Below are 22,903 nucleotides of genomic sequence, written 5' to 3'. Positions count from 1 at the left end.
ATAGAGGCATCAGCTTTCAGTAATTTATTGAGGGGAAAAAAAAGGTAGAGGATTTAAGTACAAACAGCTGTGCGTTACAGGGCATAGGACGCACTATACAGGCTAGAAACGCAGTAGGAACAGCCCCCCTCCCCCTTTGACAAAGATAGTGAGGTAAACATGCAATAGATGCATACAAAACGTGTATAACAGAAGCTAACAAAAGTAGAGAAAACAGTAATAACACTTCCAAAGCTAAAACCCATTAAACAAAAGCAAAACAGTAAAGAACATCACATTTAACACAATAGTAATTTAACCCCTTATTGCACTTTGAACATATACATGACAGTTATCTCCCACAATTTAGTATTTCAACACTGATGCTACACTTCTCACATAATATTGCTTGAAGCTGCAATATTACAGGCACTAATGGCACAGTCAACTGAGTGAGAGCTGAAAGTATTTACTAAGTTATACATAATTGCATAATACTCGAATTACCATAAATTTTAAAAATTATTGCAATACAAAATTAGAGGGTTGTGTTGTTTTTACAAACTTTAATACTTTGACAATTATTAATTTGCTGTATACACTAAGATTGACATACCAGAAGTTATTACATCTCAATTTTCTTTTATTCAACTAACAGGTCCCTTAGGTAAAAAAAAAAAAAAACAGTAAAAACAGTAAAGTCTGAGCTTTAAAATGCTTTCCCACAAATCAAGATGAACTTTAAAACTGGAGGCTACAAAATATGCTTTATCTCCTTCTACTTGAATTACTTTTTAATACAATTTTTAAATGCATATGCAGAATGCAATTGTGAATTAATGACTTTAACGCTCTGCTTGGTTATACCTCCAAAATTTTTCAGGTCTTCTAATTCCAAGACTGAACATGTCAATGAAAAATGTCAGGGCTGCAGCACATGATGCTTTAGACTTCAAGTACAAACATACAAGGAAAAAACTAGTATATTTCATCAAAAATGCTAACAGCTGGTTCTAGTTAGCATCCTTTGCATGGATGAAATTAAGTTTAGAAAGTTCCCATCTCTTGGCTTTCATATATATAAAATAGAGCATGTTTTTGAAAATTATATGTATATTAAGAGACCATGCCAAAAACACTAATAGTAACCTAATATTGCTTGCTAGAAAATGATCACCTGAGGAAATAGCTTGTATTATGTAAAAATTGTTAAGGGAAGCTTAGGGAGTTGATGCAGTGAAAGTTCTTTGGCCAGTTAAACACAAAGAGGACTGTAACAGTTCTCATATGGTCTTGTCAAATCTTATGAAGGATGCAACTTCTATAAAAATAGAGGAAAATACAACAGCTAATGCATACACACAGTTACTGTTCTTGCATTGCAGAAATACTTAAAGTAAGCAACTTGCCTAGTTTTCAATGTGCCTCTAGTTATCATTTATATAAAACAAGGAAATTACCCAACAGTATTCCACTTCAGTGACCTACCATATCAATTAAAAACTTGATGGTCAGTCAGTACAGCTGAAGAAATTGCTTCAAGTTTTCAAATGGATTTTATCACAGATGACATTAACCTCTAATCAGAGATGAAAAAAGAATAGTGCACTGGGTACACCACTCATTTTCAAAGCATAATATTCTATCTGTAGGAGATTAATTGTATTTTAAAAAAAATGAACGTGAGTCCTTGTTACGCAAATCAATTAACAACAGACTGCTTTCTTTGTAAAGGGTAACATTATTCTGAATGCAATTGAGAATCTAAAAAACTTTATTGGCTATATGGCATTCAAAAACTATGACATGCTATTGGAGAAAGAGATCATAGGAGAATGAGAAAATATTTAGTATATAAAAAAGCTAAATGATGTTGTGCAAGAGGTCACTAGCAGCTTAAAGTTCATTTTGAAAGGGACTTTGCCACAATTCTGGCTCAAAATCAGAGAAGCACCACTACTCCTACCTTAATTTAAAATACTCTTAAAACTCAAATCAAAGGATTTATGATGAGATTATTTCAAAGTAGCTAATAAAAAGATGTAATTGAACAAAACTTTTGAATAATTAACTTAATACTTTGAAATGCAAAAACAAGTGGGCATGCACATTTATTATCCAATGATAGAGAGAGTTCTGTATAACAAGAAGAAATGAAGAGATGCTGTAGCAATTTAAGGAAGATTTTAAAATACCTACATGTTGTTAAATGACCTGTGTAACTTAAATACACATCAGCTTCTTTGTCTTTAACCAGATAGCACAGTCCCAAATAGTGACTGCCACTTCCACAGGTCTTCATTGCAGTATGCTGCTACATAATTAGCATCTAGTAATACAATTTGTTAATGGGAGGAAAACGTGATGAACCATAAACCAGAACCTGGATTCATTTTGATTTATTTTTAAAGCACCACATTTATACAGGACACTAACTGTACTTTCTTACCAAGACATTTGAAAGAAAAGCAATCCTGCCTGTATTTTCAATTAAAAACATGCTTTATTGATTAAAAAAAAAAAAAGTATGTTTACTTTTCAGTATTTTGAAAAATGTAAAAAAAATATAGATATATACATGTATGTATCTATATACATATCCAGAATAACCTGTGTTTGGGACACAGTATAAGTGACCAAGCTGATATTAAGGGGAAAAAAGTTATTCAGAAAAGAGACCTGTATTCATTAAAATTAAATTGTACTTAATTGTACTTAAATTTTCTTTCAATATCATAGCTTTAGTGCTAGTAATATTGTGTTACTATGTAGGAATTTCACTACTGGTCTTTTATGGCTTAACATTATTTATACAAATACTGCAGAATTAAAATATTTTACACAGTTGGGATTTACTCAAAATGCACCTAAAATTGAACAGTTGTAGTTAGAATAAAATCTAGACAACTGTCAGACACTGACAAGAGGCTTGATGGTAGACTGAAATTTAACATAGTTTTAGTGACTATTCATATGAAAATACTGACTTCTATGCAGGAAAGAAACTTCCCTTTTTTTTTTTTTCTATGATTTCCAATACAATAACATTGTCTTACTCTTTTATATTTAACTTTGAAAGATCACTTATAGTTGCATATTTAAGACTTACGCCAAGCTTTTAATTTTACATATAGCCAAAATAGAAAAAAACTACTATATAACAGTAGAATGCAGAAACGTGTGCAAATGCCAAAGATTTTTTTTTTTTAACAGAAGAAACTCAAGTTGAACCAGATTTTGTTTGCACCTGATTATTTTGCCTAGGTTTTCTCCGAGTTTCAATTGCATTTTAACGCTCTAAACAAAATAACCTAAAGACTTCAAGCTTCCTAAATTTCGTAGGTTCCTAAGAACCAAAATGTAAATGAATCATCAATATAAAAACAATTACTGAAAATAACAACATCAAACTGAAGAACTGCATCACAGTGATTTAAGACAAAGCTCTACAGCAGTTATCTTAAAAACAGCACCTGATTTGACTTTGAGAAGTAAGTTGCTGAAGTACGTAAGTAACACAGTCAACATACTTCTAGGAGACTGCTAGAATGTTACAATTTGGTAACATTTCATTTAAGTCTACAGGAAAAAAAAAAACAACCACAAACGCTATTTTAATTACTTCTGCAAGAGATTGCTGGCTCATAAAACCAACTTCAAACCACAGAAGTGATTCAACAAGAAAAAAAAAAGATTATAATTTGAAAACAGTTTTTCATTTTAGAAGATTACTACTTTCAGCATGCCTGTGGAGGACAAGTGGGAAAAGGCAGAGAACACGCAATCCAAAAATCCAATAGCACCTTGCCAGCAGATACTCCCCGAGAAAATTGAAGTTTCCAACAATCAGTTTAGTAGCGAAACTATTCATTCTCTTTCGACTCTGAGTGTGTTTCTGATGGTGAGCTCCATTTTATTTTTAAAACTCTCATATGTCTTTGTTATTGGAAGCTCTAAGCAATTCAGGAGTCTGTTTCCAATGGGATAACCTACATACAGAAATTTAATAGTAGGTTCAGGATCAAAACCAATAGGCGGTATGGAAAAAGAACCTGTTACAAAGTACAGAATATCCTCCAACGTCACTACAGACTCACCACCTAAAAAACAGAATTAGATCATATTATTCATTGTTTATCACCCATAAAACATATACTGCATGTGATAGGGGAAATAGTGTTATAGGGGAAATAGTGAAATCAGAGAACCCCTGTCAGATGAACGTGCAGTTACATGACCAAAGAATAAAGACTGTAGCAAGAAAAATCCACTTGGGTTAGTTCTGAAAAATCTTAGATCAATAGACAAAAAAATAATCCATACTTCTGCAGGAAGAGACACCACAGATACCACATCTTCCTTTTTTTTTTTTTTTTAAACAATCTAATATGTTCACAGCATAGCCAAAGAGAAGGGGTTAAAATACTTTTTCTACATCACTTCAGTTTTTATTATTGCTCTCAAGTTTTTATTAAGCAGTTTTATTGAGCAGTTTCAAAAGTTAAGAAAGAGGTGGGGAGTGGGGACAATTAGGAATTGACAGGTAACTCAAAATTTTTTATTTATCACAGTGAACTCTGAAAACCAAACCCTATAGGTATACCAGCAATTAAATCATAGAATCATTGAATGGCCTGGGTTGAAAAGGACCTTAAAGATCATCCCTTAAAGATCATCTATCTAGTTTCAACCCCCCTGCTCTGGGCAGGTTTACCAACCACTAGAGCAGGCTGCATCCAGCCTGGTCTTGAATGCCTCCAGGGACGGGGCATTCTGTGCAACCTGTTCCAGTGCCTCACTACCCTTTAAGTGAAAACCTCAGAATGAAAAACTCTTAATATCTAACCTAAATCTCCCCTTAGTTCAAATGCCTTAAACAGGGAATGGGGGAGGGAATTACTTACTTTCCACATCTTGCAAATAACCCATCCAAAAATCAGCACCTCCAACTTCCTTTACACCCGATGAGCAATGGATTGTAAATAGGTCACAGAGAGTTTCTGCTGAAAGTCTTTCAGGTTTGTGGCAAAATATGCTAGAGAATGCAACTGGATGCATTTCCATTTTCTCTAGCACACCGAGAGTTTTCAATCCTTGCCTAAAACTAGGAGGAGAACAGAAAAAGAAAAAAGGACCAAGCATGCATCAGAAACACAGTAGCTAAATGAACTCCAGTTACTTTAAAGGTTAATTTAAAAAAAAAATCCTCATACTCTAAATTAGTGTTTCATATGTCTCAGAGATTTGGTCTATTAAAATTTGTCACAGGTAACACAATAGATGTTCAGTATAAATCCAAACATATCCATTAAAAAAACCTACCATCCAATACCTTTTTAGTGAGCAAATGAATTTAGATTACAAGTTCAGAGACAAATCAAAATATAGTCAACAGTTGCAAATCTTTTCCCTAGATGAAGTCACTACTACATAGGAACACTGATGCAGTGTTTACATTTAAGAAGGTCAATTTATACTTGTGTGCATCATCACCATCATAATGCTACACACTCCCTAATTAGAGCTTTAAAAGACATCTTAAATTTTAGAAGTGTTGATAACTTAAGGCTCAAATTTGATTTTTTTTTTCTGAATTAAAACTAAAACAATAGAATTTTTCTACTGCTAAGGTCTTTGACTTATAAACTATAGAATGACAAACTCCCCTCTTCACAGTAAGAAAAAAAAGAACACAACCAAGTAGTAGAACAGACTAGACAAAAAATACTGAAGTTAAACAGATACATAATCATTTCATTCTTCCAGTTAAACTAACAAACTAGTCAACAACCACTACTTGATCCACCAAAAGTTACAGATTGTTTCATTCAATTAAATGGAGAATAATCACGAACACGTGAAATTAAGTTTCAGCAACATATTAGTTTGTATTTTAGTATGGAAAAAAAGAGGAATGTTGAAAATTCACAAACCCAAACAAACCTTTCTAAGGGTGAAATAATCCTCTTGATTACATGATAGGTCAATAAGTCATTCACCAGCATATCCTTATCACACAAATCTGTTATAGGTCTTAAACATCCAGCAGCAGCAAGGAAATCATAGCACTCGTGTATAGTTGACTGTAGGCTAGACAGACTGCTTGAATATTTTATCTGTAACAAAGATTGAAGTTAGGAATTTGTTTACTACATACATATGTACATATTTTCATGGGGGGGGGGGGAAGGGGTTGAGAGAGAGAGCATTTTAATTTGAACTAAGGTTACATTTAATAAGCCCTTATATCTAAATACAGACTTGAAGAAGAATTTCCCAATAAGTTTAGCTTTATTTACCTTTTTTATTGTTTGTGCTACATCAGTATCAGCAACATCGTCCAAGTTTGGCTTCACATTCTCTGGACCGTAGACAAGACAATTGAACAATATTTTGGAAAAGAAACCAGGAGATGGACCACCGTGAACTAGAGAAACTGCAATCATTTTCCCAGCTTCAAAATATAGATTCTCTTTTAGAGCTGAAAATGAAGCAAAATGTATTTACTATATACCCCTAAAAATCATCTTGTGATCCTCTTTTTTTTATAAAAAAATCTCAATGTAATTCACTCTTACTTTAGAGGATGCAACAAGTGAGGTCTGTCATCTCCTGTTGCTTGAAACAGTAAGACCAGTAAGACATTTAATTTTGAAGCACAAGAACTCAAAGAAGTTAGCTTTGGGTCTTTAGAGAGCATGTTTTCACAGATGAATGTTCTATAAATGTAAGGAAATTTTGTTCACTTGCAGGGAACAAAAATAAGAGTCCCAAGTCTAATTACATGCTGTATTTTTCTCGTTAGTTAAAAAGATTTCCAACTACACCAAATATTGCTTTATTCTAAAAAGTAAACAGCAGTGAAATTAAATGTTTAGTGTTACACGTTTAGAAAAGGAATGCAAGAAAATCCACATATTTGTGACCTTCGTGGCTTTGATCTTAAAATGACAGTCACACTGGCTGAAGACAAAAAACTTTAAAGTTACATAGTTCTTTATTTTTGAACAAAGCATTTAAGTACCTTGCAAATCTAGGGACAGGTTCTTTGCAGAAGAGCCCTCAAACAATGATGAATTCTGAAGATGTCCCATTAGTAGTTGGAAGAAAAGGTTTTTTGATTCAGTAGAAGTATCTGTCTTTAATCTATTTTTGCAGTTTGTGAACTTTACTTCAATGGTGTTTGTAGGTCTGAAGTTACGCTGCCTAAATCCTTTTAAAGCAGTATTCCAGATATTTTCTGTATTGATGTTAAGCCTTGTAGTTTTTGTACTAATTTGTTGCTTTAACTCCTTAAGTATACTGGAAACTTCCCTTCTTTGTGTTCTTAATTGCCTAAAAGAAAATTGTATGAATTTCCAGTTGAAACCTATGATTCAATGAGCAATCAGAGTTATACAGACAGTAACCAAAATTCTTTTAAGAGAAACAAAAACTCTTAAACACTTTAGCATATTGAAGTACTGCCTAAATTATACAAGGAAAATATCTGGGGTAGATTCTTCAAATCTTAAAATAAATCGCTACTAGAGTTAAAATACATCTAAGAGCTAGGAAAAAAGAGAGTGAAAATAATTACCTTAGCCTAAAGCGAATAGTTTTTTTTTTTTTTTTTTTGCGCCAATCTAGTTACACCAATGAGGTGCCAAACAATTCTCACATCATTCTATGTCTGAACAATGTGAGACAAGTGAGAAATTGAAGAGCACATAAATTTTTTTGCATTTGAAGAGACGTTTTGTAACCAAGTTACTCTTACAACTACTCACTAATATATATATATATATATATCTTTGTCATTATAATAACAATATATATTTGAAAAGGAAAAATATTTCAATTCCCATTAAAAAATTACAGCACCAGCCTAAATAAGGCCCCTTCTTCATTTTTTTTCTTTAAACTTTGCCACCAACACTATTTTAAAATACCCTGTACACTGTAGGTAATTAATTCCCTCATTAGGGTTTTTAAGCACATATTACACAGGTAGAATTCACAAATTAAGTACTTAAAAGACAAAGAATTTTGTATCCTTTGAGTGAATATTATACAGTAAAATGTACTATATCTGATTTTAGCAAAATCACCAACTATTTCTATATTGCAAATGCAAAAACATTGAAAATTCAGGACATGTTTAATTTGAAAAAAGGAATTAGGGGAATAAAATAAAATCTTGTTTCTAAAGAATGTCTAGCTATGCTTCTTCCAGGACAAATATATGTTTCTGGGTTTTGATCCCCTTGCCGTCCAACCTAAAAATTCTCAGTAGGTATCACTGTATTCTCCCCTAACATGCCCCCCTAGCATTTAGAAACATCAGAAGACATCTTATGACTTCAGTGTACTCATTCCAGTATCTTAGTGACTATATATAAACACACACACACATATATAGCCGCTACACCTACATACAGACACACACCACGTTCTTTCTGCAGGAAATAGGTACGAAGTCATGTGCTAAGATCACTCTTCAATGTAAAAAAAAAAAAAAAAAGTACTTTTTTCTCAAGGACCAGTTGCTGTTTGACATCAGTGGAGATAAAGACATTGTCATTCTGTTGGATGGTGGAAGTTCTAGGCGTGAGCAGGGTGATAAGTTGTTCTGGCATATTATCTTTGGTGATCTATAAGCAAAAAGATATTTTAAAAGCAGCTTAATTTTTTTTTTTTGAAGGTAGAAATATACTTTTCCCCACTGTTTCAATACCAAAACTAATGTGTATGTTTATTCAAATTAAGCCCAACAGTGTGTGAATTACAATTTCAGAAAAAAGTCAGTGTTTTATTATGAAGTGGTTTTAGGATCTTTTTTTTTGTTGCATCCTATCTATGAGATGGAAGTCCTGACTAGTACAATATTTAAATTAAAAATACTAATTTCTACAGACTTGGTAAGTTTCTATTACTGCACAAAAAACCACAATTTATATGAAAGTGTTGGTAAACTAGATTTCAAGCATACTTAACATGCACAAATACAGATAGGGAACCTTAGCTTTAAGTTTTGCCATTTGTACACTTAACATTACATCTAAATGGTAAATATTCCCTTTACAAGAATCTTATTTTGTCAGCCTAAAAACTGGCTTGCATGCCACCAAATATGAACAACTATAGCAAATTTACAGTGTTCATATCTTACTTGGATAACTGCAATCACGAAACTTTTTGGTCAAACTTTACTCAGTTTGCAATTTACTACAAAAAGGCTCTCCTACACAATAATCCATCACCTCCTCATAATTAAATACTATTCTATATTATAATCTGTTTTCTTCTACAAAATTACACACTGGAGAAAGCTGTGTTGAGATCCAGGTGACTGCCGAGGGTACTTTGGAGATGGCTCTTCCAGCAAACAAGTTGTCCCATCTGTCTTTTCAGAGGTAGCCAAAGAACGCTTTTTCTGTTTGCTGTATTTCCCTGCATTGTGAAATGATATCAACTTAATGAATTTGCTAGCTGTAAAATACGTTTTTTTTTAAAGTTTACCATCTGAAGAAGTCACCATCACATTTTTAACATTACCTGGTTTTGCAAAGATACTTCTGCATTCCACACACTCCCAGTTTTGCTCCCATGACTTCATAGACGAACAGGCCAAGTGAGTTCCACGGGAACCACAAGACTGACAACGCTTTATTTCCCACTTACTAAAATTAAAAACTTATTTAGAATTACACAGAAGAATGAAACTGATTAAAACTCAACAGTAAATTTAATCCAGACACTAAAATAACAGAGCATAATTTGTTGATCTGGTAAGACTATGTAAGGGGAACTTTCTTCAGACAAGGTGTACTTACAATTCATGGATACAACAAAGAAAAACAACTACCCATGTTCTAGCACCTTATATTAAATGAGTATGAGTGAGTATGGCACCCTTGCCTTGCCTTGAAGTCAATAGCTTAAAGCAAGTATTTTGTCCTCATGTTGCTAGCCAGCAAAATTTTTTTTTTTTTTTTTTTTTAGCGGAAACCACTGTTGAGCTTTCCAAAATGTTGAGTTCTTGAAAGTAGCATATCTGATTGTTTTTACACATTCTAAATAATTCTCTTCATTAATGATAGTGTTTAAATATCTGCTAGAATTTTGTCTACATTTATTCAGATTTGCTTAAATATACTAAAGCAGAACATGACTGATAGGAGTTAAAACACTGCGAGCCAAAAGATATAACCGTTAAAGGCTAAGTCAATTAGTACATACACCAAGAATGAACCAAGCAATGCTTGGCCAAATCTGCACAATGACTAGTTAACACCTACAGGGAAAAACCTACCATGTGAACATATCTTCAAAGTAGAAGCTCTGCCTGACAGCTTAGAGTACTCATTTCAATAAAACATACATATCAGAAACTCACAAATAAAGCAATAAAAAGCAATACAGAAAATGAACTTGATCAAAAATTAAGCAAATGGTAGAGCAGAATAAAGCATTTTATAAGATCGCTCAAGCCTCTCCAAGCTATCGGCAATATTCTAGCTGCCATTCACATGAATGGATGGCTCACAGCCTTGCCTCAGTAAGTGGTTAGAACTACCCCTTCCATCCCCAAGTGATCTTCCTGGAAAAAATGTCATACCTGTCAGGTTCATTATAGTCTCTTCCTTTTTTGCAGAGACATCTTCTAATGTCACAGTGTTGATAGCATTGCAGCAGGTCTTGATATGCATTCTCTTCAAGTTCCCAAGACGCATCCCTATAAACAAGGTAGCTGGTCTGTTACTATAACTGTATTTCTGATCATGTAACATTCTAGCAACAACTAAACATCCCCAGGAGGTAAAGAAAAAAACAACCTAGGGTGAAGTAATTACCTTGCAACACAGAAATTAAACATAACTATCTACAAAAGTGATATTAAGCAAATCCATAAGGGTTTCACTTGATTCATATTACATTGGGTATCAAAGTAGGTTTGTATAAAACTGATTATTTACAAAGTTACTTACTTTTCTGGAATGTGTATGCCCATTCTCAACATTTCTTCCTGAAATTTGTCCTTGTTATTACATACTGTGCACCTAAAGAAAAATATCCCAGCACTCAAAGCTTGATACTGTGTCAGGGTAAAAAAGGGGAGAAAAGAAAAAACAGAAAACCAAAACAATTATTGAATTATTAGTATCCTTAGAATACAATATAGGTCTTAACATCTATAGCCATAAAATTCATGGACACCATCCTGTCATGCATGTTAAGTCTGATGACAATAATGATGCCACTTGACCTTAATGCAAATGATATTTTTTCTTCCTTTAGGGGACAAGTGTCTCTAACACTCTCAACAGTTCAAATGCAAGGGTCAGGATCATAAGTGACAGAATAATCCTTCTTTTCAGTCAGATTCTCCAGCTTTAGGATGAATTTACAAAAAGAACCTCATAACTTTTCCAACTACGGACTTAGGCAAAGGGAATTGATTATTGACAAATGACATTTTTAGCATTCAGATTCTGCACACAATGGTAGCACAAAAGAAGGCAGCTACCTAGGTGGAACTTGTTTCTTAAAAAGAACCAAAGCCTGGAAGCATGTCAGACATGCAGAAACAGCAGGGAAAAAGTTTAATAACATTTAAAAAATCCTTCTTGTAACACACTGGTGTCCTAAACACAATTTTAATATTGTCCTTCAAATCATAGAATCATTAATGTTGGAAAAGTCCAACCATCCCCCCAGCCACCTCTATTACCCACTAAACCATGTCTCTAAGCATCAGGCCCAACCTTTCCATAAACACTCCCAGGGACAGTGACTCCAGCACCTCTTTGGGCAACCCGTTCTAATGCCTGACTGCTCCTTCTGAGAAGAAAGAACCTGAACCTCCCCTGGCACAACTTGAAGCCATTCCCTCTAGTCCTATGGCTGGTTATATGCAAGAAGAGGCTGACCTCCAGCTCCCCACTGCTCATGTAGAGAGCAATAAGGTCTCCCCTGATCCTCACTTGAGACTCCACTTCTCCAGACTAAACAACCCCAGTTCCCTCAGCCACTCCTCACAGGACTTTTGTTCCAGGCCCTTCACCAGCTTCGCAGCCCTTCTCTGTGCTCCAGAGCCTCGATATCTTTCTTGAAATCTAATGTATTTCCATGTCATATTATCCTTAAGTAATTCTACATAATTTTAAGCAATTGTCCCATGTTTTTTTTAAATGGACTCCATGGACAAAAAAGAAATGGAGAACCTGTCTTACCTGCAAGCATTCTCGATGAAACCAAGCATTTTTACAACAAGGACTTTTCAATACACTGTACAGTGGAAGGTGTTCAACCAAATCCAGGCATATCGTACACTGTGAAGGCCCTCTAGATTCTTTATCCGGTAAGATCTGAACTGGTTTATGTTCCCAACAGTAAGATCTACAAATAACAACACAAGGTTCCCTTATGAAAACAATGTTTTAGGAACCTTCCTCACAAAAAAATGAAGATAACAAAATGAATTTCCTATGATACCTTTGACTAAACACTTTGAAACAAGCTAAAAGAGGCAGAAGTAAACAAATCATGTATCTAACAGGGTAGTTCAATAAAACAACAGTAAGGAAAAAGCACATTGCCAACTGATACTTGGTAAATTATGGGGATAATATCCCCATTTCTGTCAATATTTATTTTGGTCCAAATTACATTTCCTGCCATCAGAACCTCAGTTTCTTCCTATATTTCAATGTTACCATGACATTAATGGATCAATTTTGAGTTTGCACAATGGTTATACAAAGTCTAGGTAGCGTGGTGAATTCTAAAATTTACCCGCGATTTTCAAAGTAAGACAGGATGTGCAGCTGTAGAACAAATCTTTCTGAAAATGCATTGTTTTTACACGTGCTTGACTTCATGTTAAACCATGAGTTGTTCATTTAAAAGTTAAATGCACCCACCCTGCAAACTCAACTCACAGTAGGCAGAATGAAAACATTATCAAAACATGCTCTTGTAAAAGAGCATAAAACCATTATTAGGTATTTGATACTAAATTCATTTCTCCTGCAGTCTACCTCTAATAAGCAGATCTCGAAGTCTTGTGTTTTGAAACACAATGGAATAGCATAGTGTATTTTGACTGCTGGCAGACGAGCAAGACAAACCAAGGGAAGGAAGGTGAGGATTTTTACTTGCCATTTCCACAAACACATGGGAGGTAGACAAACAAAGAAAATAAAGCCAAATGCCAACCATTCTCCTTCTTTAAAAGTATGTAACTAGTACATATAAAGTGAATTTTCAGCAATGTAAATTTTGTCTTCATGTTTTCCACAAATCAGACTTTTTTTTCCCCTTCAGATAATCCAGATGTCATTGATTTAACAGCCTCTCCAGTGGCCACAATTAAAAAAAAACAAACAATTACCTGCTGTACAAATAGAACTGAAATGAGAAAACACACAATAAAATCACCAAACTTACCTGAAGTTTTCCATGAACTGGAAAATACATTCCTTTCGTAGCCCACAAGGAAAATGGTAACTTCGCTTGCATTTGGGAGCTACACATCCAATTGAAGCACCCTTCTTCTTACAGATGTTACATTTCTGGGAAGAATATGTTTTTAAAATAAAAGAATAGTAACATCTAAAGTACAAATGACTATTTCCTTGTGTTTTATGCACATTTCAAAGATATATAGTTATTTTAGAGAATTTGATTACGTATTGTTTTTATACGCATGTTGACAATTACCTGTAAGCTGAAATACAAGTTACTTTATCAGTATTTATAGTTCAGTTGCATCTTTAAAATTACAGCACATCAGCTCAAGGCTCAGCATAATGCCACAAGGCATTATGCATGTATGATTTACTCTCATTAATTAATCTGCAACACACAGAGGAAATGATAACAGAAAAATTCTACAAGTTTTATTATGGCTTTGGGATTCTAGGAACCCACTGTACTCGATACTGATATGGAATGATTCAGATGCTTGAATAGGCTTAACACACTGCCAATTGGGCAAGAAAATAAAACAAACCCCACAGATGACACTGTGTGCGCTTAATGAAGAGTTACTCTTTTTTCCTTGCAAACTTCATTCTTACCAGTTTTGCAGCTCTGTTAACTTCTTTTCTAATATCTGTGATCAAAAATCCGTCCACACCTTCGTCTTCTCCTCCCCTCTGCCAAATACCACTTGACATCAACTATGAAAACAAGAAGTATTAAAAGATTCATCTACCTAAAGATTTAAAATTACCTACACTGTATTTTTTAAATAGAAGACGGACATTTAGTCTAAAAATGCTCGTATAAACATTTTAAGTAGAGCAGAGTTGCCTCTTTCTGGCCCCAAATACATTGACATTAAAATCACTGAAATCTGCCATGAGTAATTTACATTTCCAAGCACTTGATGGTATTCTAGACTGATGATATGGCAAATGGCCAGGTAATCTAACCCTGTTTATAGATGCACATAATGATTAGAAAATGATCCAAGGCATCTACGCACTTAGATGATCTTCATCAGATATGGGACAACAGGGAACAGTAATCAGTAATATGAAAATAGTTTCCTAACATCAAAGTTTTACATAATACTGTAAAGCTCAAGATGGAGTATTTTATCTTCCTTTTCAAAATATAGGGACTACTTGGGTAATTGTCAAACAATTACTTTCATCAAATAAAGCTTCAGAGGAAATACAATTAAATTAGTTTAGTTAATGTGAATGACAATTGTGCTGGGGAGATAATGAAGCACAGTAGGAAGTATCCGTACTGAAGTGCAACCTAAGAGCAAAAGTAATTCACTTCGGAGGAGAATTGGATAAAAACAGATTCCAGTAACTTGGCAAGTCACAAGAGCTTGATAATAACTCAGTAAAGCAGTTATATCACAGAGTTTAAATAACTAAAGAACTTGATACCTTTTATATTCCCTCCAATCTCATTTTATAGTTCTCTCAGAAGCAAAATTGCAATATAGTACCATTTTCTAACCACATAATTGTGTCAATACTTTTAGTCTAATACACATGATATTCTGGTTTATACCAGAACCGATTAAGGAAATATCTTTTTTTTTTTTTTTCTCAAGTGTGGGATATTTGGCAATGAAATAAGATGCACAGCTAGTTTTTCTCTAGAATTCTTTTGTTATATGGTACTTGCAATGTTTTAATAAAATCATGTTCATTTGTTTTTAAGGAGGTGGGAACCAAAGCCTAAAAGACAACCATAGGAAGTTTCTTAGAATAAAACCTCAATATTTTATAAAACAGTAATTTAACAACTTCATAATACTCAAGTGTTACAAGCATTCACTTTCCTAGTTGTTCTGCTCCACCAAGAAAAGCTGTTTTCTACCTTTTCATTTGGCCTTACATGTGACTAACAATATTATCACAAACAGACCTAAAATTCCTTAGCTGCTGAAAACTAATATAAGACAGAAATATCTTTACATAGCCCCAGAAAACCTCCACCACTCTGCTTTATCTTTTAAGGATTTAATATCCAACCTATTAAGTCATCTGCAAAAATCTGAGCTTTAGAGTTTGAAGGTAGTATAAGTAGAACATGCATTTTGGAAAGTTACAAGTGTGATAAATACCACACTTGGTGCAACTTGTGGCCATTTCCCCTCATCTTAAACCTTAAAGGTTTGTTGGGATTTATTTAATCTGCTGCACCCAACAGGTATACAAGCCTTCAAGGCTACAAGTTTACGCTGACAGTTCAAACTTTACAATGAAGTATTTGGGATGAGTTACAGCTATTTAATATTGGTTGCATTTACTGTTTTGCAGGTAAAAACAAAAGAGCTTCAAGATCAGTATCACATACTTACCAAACAGTAATAATGAACAGTGAGATTGTGTTCCACATAGGTCTTTTTTTCTCCATACTTTTCAGGACAGTTGTCTGTCCATCCACAGAGAACACAGGCTAAAAAACATAATGGTTAGGAGCAGTGAGCATACTGGAGCTGTAAAGCAGTAAGTCTTATCTCTTTTAATTGCATGCATCCTGAAGTAGATTACATGATAAAGGACGGTAGATACTGAAGGGGAAATTCAAATTGTCGCTTTTCAGCAAAGGTAATTCATGACCCAAAGAATGATCTGGTGTGGAAGGGAAGAAGACCTGACTGCAAAAAGGGTTAAACTGGCTGGGAGCAGTAAAGTGCTCCCAGTAAAGTAAAGCAGAATGACTCCCTGTAAGGGAGTGAAGTTTTCCTTGGTGATGAGATAAGGAATATCCACAGCATTGTCTTGTGGCAATCCAGGAATGCAAATGCTAAGGGGCCACCTTAGGGCAGCAGGATTGTTGCTGGGAGATGAACTTAACACCCAGCTAGATTACCTGGTACTGAAGCTCACACGATTGATGCTGGGACAAGTATATATAGTGACATCTTTGCAGACTCCTTGTAGAACTGATTACAGTGTTAGGACTTGTCCAATGCATTGTTTTTTTTTGTTTTTTTTTTTTGTTTGTTTTTTTTTTAAATATCTTTAAGCACAAATATGTTTAATTCAAGGGATCCAATAAAAATAACCCAACTCTCTTTAAGAAATGTTGAATTCCACAGTAAGTAAAGAAGTAAGAGTGGGTACTGTTTATTTTCTAGTTCCCTAGCATGAAAACACTTCACAGGTTCCACCTGCCTTCTGATTCAGAAGAGGGCTATCATCCAAGCAAACTCACAAGCTGATTTTGCTCTCAACTAAAATGTTCTTCCCAACATATCTGCAGATAATTATTAAACAGTCAAGAATGTCTAAATATGTGAAATACACTACATTAAAATTTTTTTAGTATAATATACAAAGATGTCACCACCTTGAAATCCATGAAGCAGCTTAATTGTTTATTTGTATACCTATGTGATAATATTTATAAAGAACATTACTGGTATCATGACTATCAAGTCACATGCTAACAGTACCTTTTAAAATATATACTAGTTTCAAAACATTCAAGGACTTGAGACTAATATTATTGTCAGCTAAAACCTTGGGGGATTTCCCCATTTCTGGGGTTCCTAACCCACCAACACACTTGGACATACACAGACATGGAGTTTCTTTCCTTCAATTCTTAATAGATATACAAAAATATATTTTTGATACTGTAACACCAAGAACAGTCATAGTAAAGAAAGAGGTACTGCTTCAGCCTAAAAAAGTTTCTTGAACAATACATCTTGAACAGCTGGATGAGGTGTGACAGCTGAACTTTCAAGGTTACTTTCTTAAAACATCTGCAGAAAAGATCGTAAGTATTCTGCTTACAGCAAACACAAACCCAAGGAAGTTTACAAGTTATTTCTTTTTTATTCTGAGACAAGCGGTTCCAACACAACTTGATTACTGAAAATCCACCTGCTCTTTCAGACCAATTAAAGCATTTTATAATTGGTATTAGATATACAGATTTAGGACTTACATAGCTATTTGATAAAATAACCTTACTTACTTTGATTAAAAAAAAAAACAACCGTACTTACATGGACTTTGAATGTCAAAATTGCTTTCACTCATTCTAGCGAGTTCTTCTAGCAGCCTATCATGAAAAGGAGGTGAAGAGTTAAATACATTTAGTGCATTAAGAATCCACAATGTACTGTTTTTACTGTTCATTTTAAATTCAGAAAAATCCTCAAACTCAGTAAAGTTTTTAAAATAGGAACAAGAACAAAAGAAATAATATTAGAAGTCAACTGTTATTGTAAGAGATAGGAGTTCAAAAAGCAGCATGCAAATATTCAGAATACACCCGCACTAATGGAATGTACTAAGTGCTGGTTATTTATTTCCTCAAAATAGTAACAATATGCTTTATTTTCTCTTTGGAAAATTAGCTGCCACATCGGACTTCTATGTGTGGGCCTATCCATAAAGCATTTGTAGTTATTTTCAACATCAAAAAAACACATAGATATGGAGGGAGCTAGCCTTCACTGTGCGCTGTACTTCCTTGACAACTTTGGGGGGGGAAAAAAAAAAGTAAAAAAAAAGATAACACACACTTCATCAAAGCAGTCCTAAGATGATTATTTTTTCTCTAGTGCAAAGAAGAACAACCCTTTTAGGTACAAACCTGTAGATCTTTTGTTTGCCTCCTCTCAGGAGCTGAAGGACACCTTACATAGACCAGGAAGACAAGCATCCTGGGATCATTGCCTGAAAGTCCATGCTTGACCTCACAGGTAGGTGAACAATTCCCTTGATACCTGCCCAAGTGCGCTGGGAGGCAGCCAATTGCACCTCCAAAAAGGGGAAGCCTGATAGACTGAGCTATTGGAGCTTTGCTATCTACGGTTCAGTTTAGATGACTGTCAGATACGGCTCCAAGAACAATCCTCAGGCTGCAGCGAGCACTTGTAAATAGAGTCTTGCAGCCGCTATTTGGTTGGAGTTTTAGGAGGAGGGTTGTAACAAAGAGTGAGAAAGATGAAAAGGAAGCCTAAGGAACTCGAGTATGAAACAACTTTTCTATAGTATTGTACTTTGTTACAGGCAAATGGAATACTGTGACATGAGACATTTGCCAGAAAGCAATCTAAAATGAAAACAAGCAAAGCTGCAACCAGTCTAGGCTGTGGCAGTATACACAACAGTCAGGTGAAATTACAGGTGCAGTTTTCCCAAAACCAAACTTCCTCCTTTCTAAACTATAAAAAAATAAAGATGTTGAATTAGGGACAGGGGGAGAAAAGACAAAAACCACAGCATATACTTCTTCCTTTCTCTTAGGGTTTCCCAGGAACGGCCACTGCCAGTTTCACAATCCTGGTTCTACCACAACCTAGTGCAACAAAGAAATTCCACATAAAGCCACCCAAGACCCGTTTTTCACGTTATTATGTTGCAAAGAGACATAGCAGGAGAAAACACTGGTTTGTCTGGAAACAAGAAAAGAATCCCCTCCCTTCCCTTCCCCCGGCTCCAGCAAAAGAAACAAACTGGCTACTCACGCCCGCGGGTTGCTCCTGCTTCCTCGGGGAAGCGCTCACGAGAGCCCAGATTTGCAAGTCAAAGGATACGGCAAGGCAGGCGCTGGGGCTCCATGCGAAGGACCTGCCCACCTGTTCTGCAGGGACAAAGCGATCCCGTGTTAGCCTATTTGCAAGACAGGCACACGTAATCACCCGGTGCTTGTAAAACCAGGGCGTAAACAGAATTTATTTCTTTGCCTAAACGGGCTAAAGTGTCCTCGCAGCGATAGCAGCTCTGTTGCGCTCTAGAGCAATTCACTGCCCCAGGCCCTCAGGTGTTTTTTTAAAAACTTTTGTGTTAATCAGGGGGACGGGGTAACAGGCAGAATTTCGGGTACCCTTTCTCCCCAGGGCACAACCCGGGGCTGCCCGGCCCCGCCGGCTGTGGCCCCACGGCCCGTGCCGCTTGCAGGCCGGGGGTCGCCTCCCCTCACCCCCCGGGCCGGGCCGGGCCGGCTTCCCCGCGGCTCGCCCAGCCCTCTCCTCTCCTCTCCCTCAGTCCCGCGGCCAAGCGCCCGCAGCGGGGCGGCCTCACGGCCCCACCGCGCCTGCCGCGGGGGGAAGCGCCCGCTCCGCACGGCCCCGCCGCCCCCCTCAGGCCGCCCCTCGCCACTCCGCAGGCGGCGGGGCCGAGCCCGGGCCCGCCGCCGCCTCCACTCACCCGCCGCTGCGAGCCGGAGCCGCCCGCGCTAACTGACAGGCAATTCAAACCCCAACATCCGCCGGCGTCGCGGAAGCCACCGCCTTCCCCTGCTCCGCCCAGCGCCGCGCCCGCTGCCCCTGGGGCCGGGAGGGGCGCGGCTGAGGCGAGCTCCCGGGCTGGGGGCGTCAGGAGCTGGGGGGCTTGTGGGGACCCTACAACAGCTTTTTTTTTTTTTTTTTTTTTTTTTTTTTTTTAAGCTATCTCGCTTGCACGGCCACAGTTTTGCCTCTAGTCAATGTCACAGTCGTGGTAACAATGTTTGCCGTAGTAAAATGGAGTTCCTCAGCTCGAGCTCTGTGTGTGGTGTTTACACAAACGCTTGTGGCGTTTGAACGCTGCTGTAATGGGACGCGTGCGCGCTGTTGGCCACAGCAAATCGACAAGTAGCACAAACAGCAAAAGGAACAGGGACTTTACAGGCCTGACATACACACATGCTGCAGCCACACAAATGTGAATAGAAATGTCCTGTCTCTGTTCCTAACTGTTGGCTAATTAGACTTAAAGCATGCTAGCAGATCGCCCACCTTATCCTGCCACCCAAAGTGGTCTCTCCCATACCTAGTGCAGACCTATACTGCCCCTGGTAACTCGTCTGCCAAACCTGGAGTCTGCAGTATCTGGCCTCCAGATATCAGCTCGCCCAGTAGCTGGGCCCCAGATCTTTTATCATGTTTGCAAGCTGTCTGGCTTGAAGTTTGCTAGCTGCACATGCAGAGGAGAGAGCTTACTCAGGACAGTCCAGCAGAGTTTAATAAGAAAAGGCTGATGTGATCAGGCAGAGGTCTTGGCAAGATGACTGTTTACACACAGCTGGCCCCTACCTGTTGTCCCACGTCCTCGAAGCTGTCTTTCTCAATGTACCTCCATTGCACCCTTCCCCCAGTTTTGGCCTTTCCCCTAAATACTATAATGTATTTTGCAGAATCACACAAGCACCCTAATATCCTAGAAAAGTCTGTTCTTTCCCAAGGCTTGTGATAATCCTCTTTCTCCCTCACCAGTTAGAAAGTTCCAGTGGGAACTCTTCAAGGCTTTGAGTGGTCTCTTCAGTGGCCCAAGATTTCTGGTCTTTGGTATTATCCCTATTATCTTCTCTTCTGTATGTAGTGTTTGCATACCTGGGGCTTAGCACACTTCTTTCAGTTGTCCAAAGCTTGTACATTAAATAGCTTTTAACCAGATATCCTCAGAATAACTGAGTATTGCACATGTCTTTACAGTGGGTAATTCTGAAAAAGAAGAAGGGCATCTCTTGATGTGAAACAGGGCAAAAACTAGAGACTTTGTTAAAAATGTATATATATATAACAAATTACATTGGTTTTCCTAAATGCGCTTCAGTATGGTCGGTGTCCCATAGTCCCATATTGTCCAATAACCTAGCATCCACCTTATACATGAAAAGTCCAGGGTAAATTCATCCTCCTATGTGGATTTGAATCTACATTTTCAAGAATTTTTATTGTTGTTCCCATCCTTTCCTTGGCTTACTGACTATTCTAACATATAAAAGCAAGTGGCATACTGCCAATGAAAGTGAGCTCTTATGTTGTCTTTTGAGAGTCAGGGGTTAAACCCCAGTCTCCCATACTCAGGATAAATGTTCCAGCTAATGATTTATTGAATACAGAGGGGATGGTATTGTTGTACAACCCCCATCTTTTGTAATATATACCTTCATTTCCTTTTCTGTATGCTGATAATTTCCAAATACACTATATTCCATTTTGAGTCAGCTGACTTGTTCTGTTTATTTTTATTTTTTCAATTGTGGTCAGAAAAAAAATATATCTTTCACTCTTTATCAGTCATTGAGGTAGCCCTACCCAAAAGGGAGAAAAAACTCTAAAGAAAGAATCAACATTTTAATGTTGCTTTGTTTGTCTTGTTTTGTTTTTAGATGGAGCATCAAACATTTTTCTTTATTTATGTAAACCTCTGACAAATAATAGCATCCTTCTCTAACCATATGACGTATGGTAGGCTCCATACTCCAGAGCTCCGGCTCACATATGGAGATGCTCAGTCATGGCATAGCTTTTCAAGCTTTTAGGGCCTAACCATGATGGCAGCATTTTATATTCCATTTGTATGATCATATATTAATAAAAGTAAACTATTTTTTTTCTTTTAAATTGGTGTTAACAGAAACGTGCCCAGCTTACCTTTTTTGTTTTATTTTATTTATTTTACTTTATTTTTTATTTTTTTTTTACCATGGACTCTCTTAGTTCCTTTGTTTTCACATTACCATTAGTATTAGCTCACTATTTACTACCAAACACAAGTGTGTGGGTTTTTTTTTTCTCCCCCCTTTTTTATTTTTCCTATTTCTATTATCTTTTCTGGTTCTTGTTTGAATGTTTTGATCTAAAATCACTTCTGACTGTTCTCAGTGTCTTTTAAACTCAAACATACCACCTCTTGGCAGCAGGAATTTCCTCACAAAACAGCAATTTCAGGTCTCCTGGTACTGGGTTGCTCAGATAATAAGCAGGTATGTAAGCTGCAGTGGTTAGGAGTGATATTTCTCCTGCTGTGAGACCATGTGGTTTCACCCAGCAGAGCTCAGATACTGCCTGCATTGCTGTGTTCATTCTGGGTCAGGAGTTTAATGTGTCTATATAAATGCAATACCACTCTGTTCCATTCCTTGACCTTTCAAACAGGACATAAGCTGAATTGCTTATAATTTTTCCTCCCTGAGCTAAAAGTTTAAATGGCACTTCTCTTTTGATATATCTGAACACTGTGAACCATGACTAGCACTCTGCAAGATAAATGCATTTGGGAGACAAACCCTGAGGGACTGGGGGAATAACTGCAATATTGAAGTGAAAGTGATTGTATGCATTGTATCTATTACCCTTTCTGAAGTTGCAAAAGCATTTGTGATGTGCTACATATACATGTGATGACCAGAAAGTTGTAGATTATGTACCTAAGTATTTTTAACTTGCTTGTTCATTGAAATGTTGTGGCAAATTAAAGAAACTTAGGAAGATTCTCCTTTTTCATCTTGTAAATAAAAGGCAGGGAAACTTCTACTTATAGAATCATAGAATATTCTGAGCTGGAAGGGACCCACAGGGATCATCAAGTCCAACTCTTAGGTTGCCCAAAGGACCACCCAAAAATCAGACCATGTGTCTGAAAGCATTGTCCAAATGCTTCTTGAACTTGAGGCTTGGTGCCATGACCACTGCCCTGGGGAGCTTGTTCCTGTGCCCAACCACTCTCTCGATGAAGAA

General features: G+C 36.6%; 1 protein-coding gene across 2 annotated transcripts; it reads right to left on the bottom strand.

Moving 5' to 3' along the window:
* Positions 1–9: 9 nt before the first annotated feature.
* On the bottom strand, positions 10–19,749 carry G2E3 (G2/M-phase specific E3 ubiquitin protein ligase). Of its 2 annotated transcripts, none has more exons than XM_005020601.6 (17): positions 19,608–19,749; positions 18,926–19,041; positions 17,456–17,511; positions 15,794–15,891; positions 14,043–14,144; positions 13,411–13,535; positions 12,195–12,360; positions 10,950–11,056; positions 10,580–10,696; positions 9,517–9,641; positions 9,282–9,411; positions 8,487–8,612; positions 7,004–7,314; positions 6,279–6,460; positions 5,923–6,095; positions 4,884–5,083; positions 10–4,079 (listed from the first exon to the last, which is right to left on the bottom strand). In XM_005020601.6, the coding sequence occupies exons 3-17, from the start codon at positions 17,487–17,489 to the stop codon at positions 3,847–3,849; spliced, it is 2,229 nt and encodes a 742-aa protein (XP_005020658.4). In that variant the 5' UTR covers positions 17,490–17,511; positions 18,926–19,041; positions 19,608–19,749; the 3' UTR covers positions 10–3,846. The 2 variants fall into 2 exon arrangements, with proteins under 2 accessions (XP_005020658.4, XP_038035501.2); XM_038179573.2 differs by having other exon boundaries at positions 18,926–19,036; positions 19,608–19,678.
* Between the last annotated feature and the right edge of the window lie 3,154 nt (positions 19,750–22,903).

Source organism: Anas platyrhynchos, chromosome 5 (genome assembly GCF_047663525.1).
Source record: "Anas platyrhynchos isolate ZD024472 breed Pekin duck chromosome 5, IASCAAS_PekinDuck_T2T, whole genome shotgun sequence".
NCBI classification, from domain to species: domain Eukaryota; kingdom Metazoa; phylum Chordata; class Aves; order Anseriformes; family Anatidae; genus Anas; species Anas platyrhynchos.
Note: the sequence above shows the minus strand (reverse complement) of the source record. Positions and strands in the feature narration are given on the sequence as shown.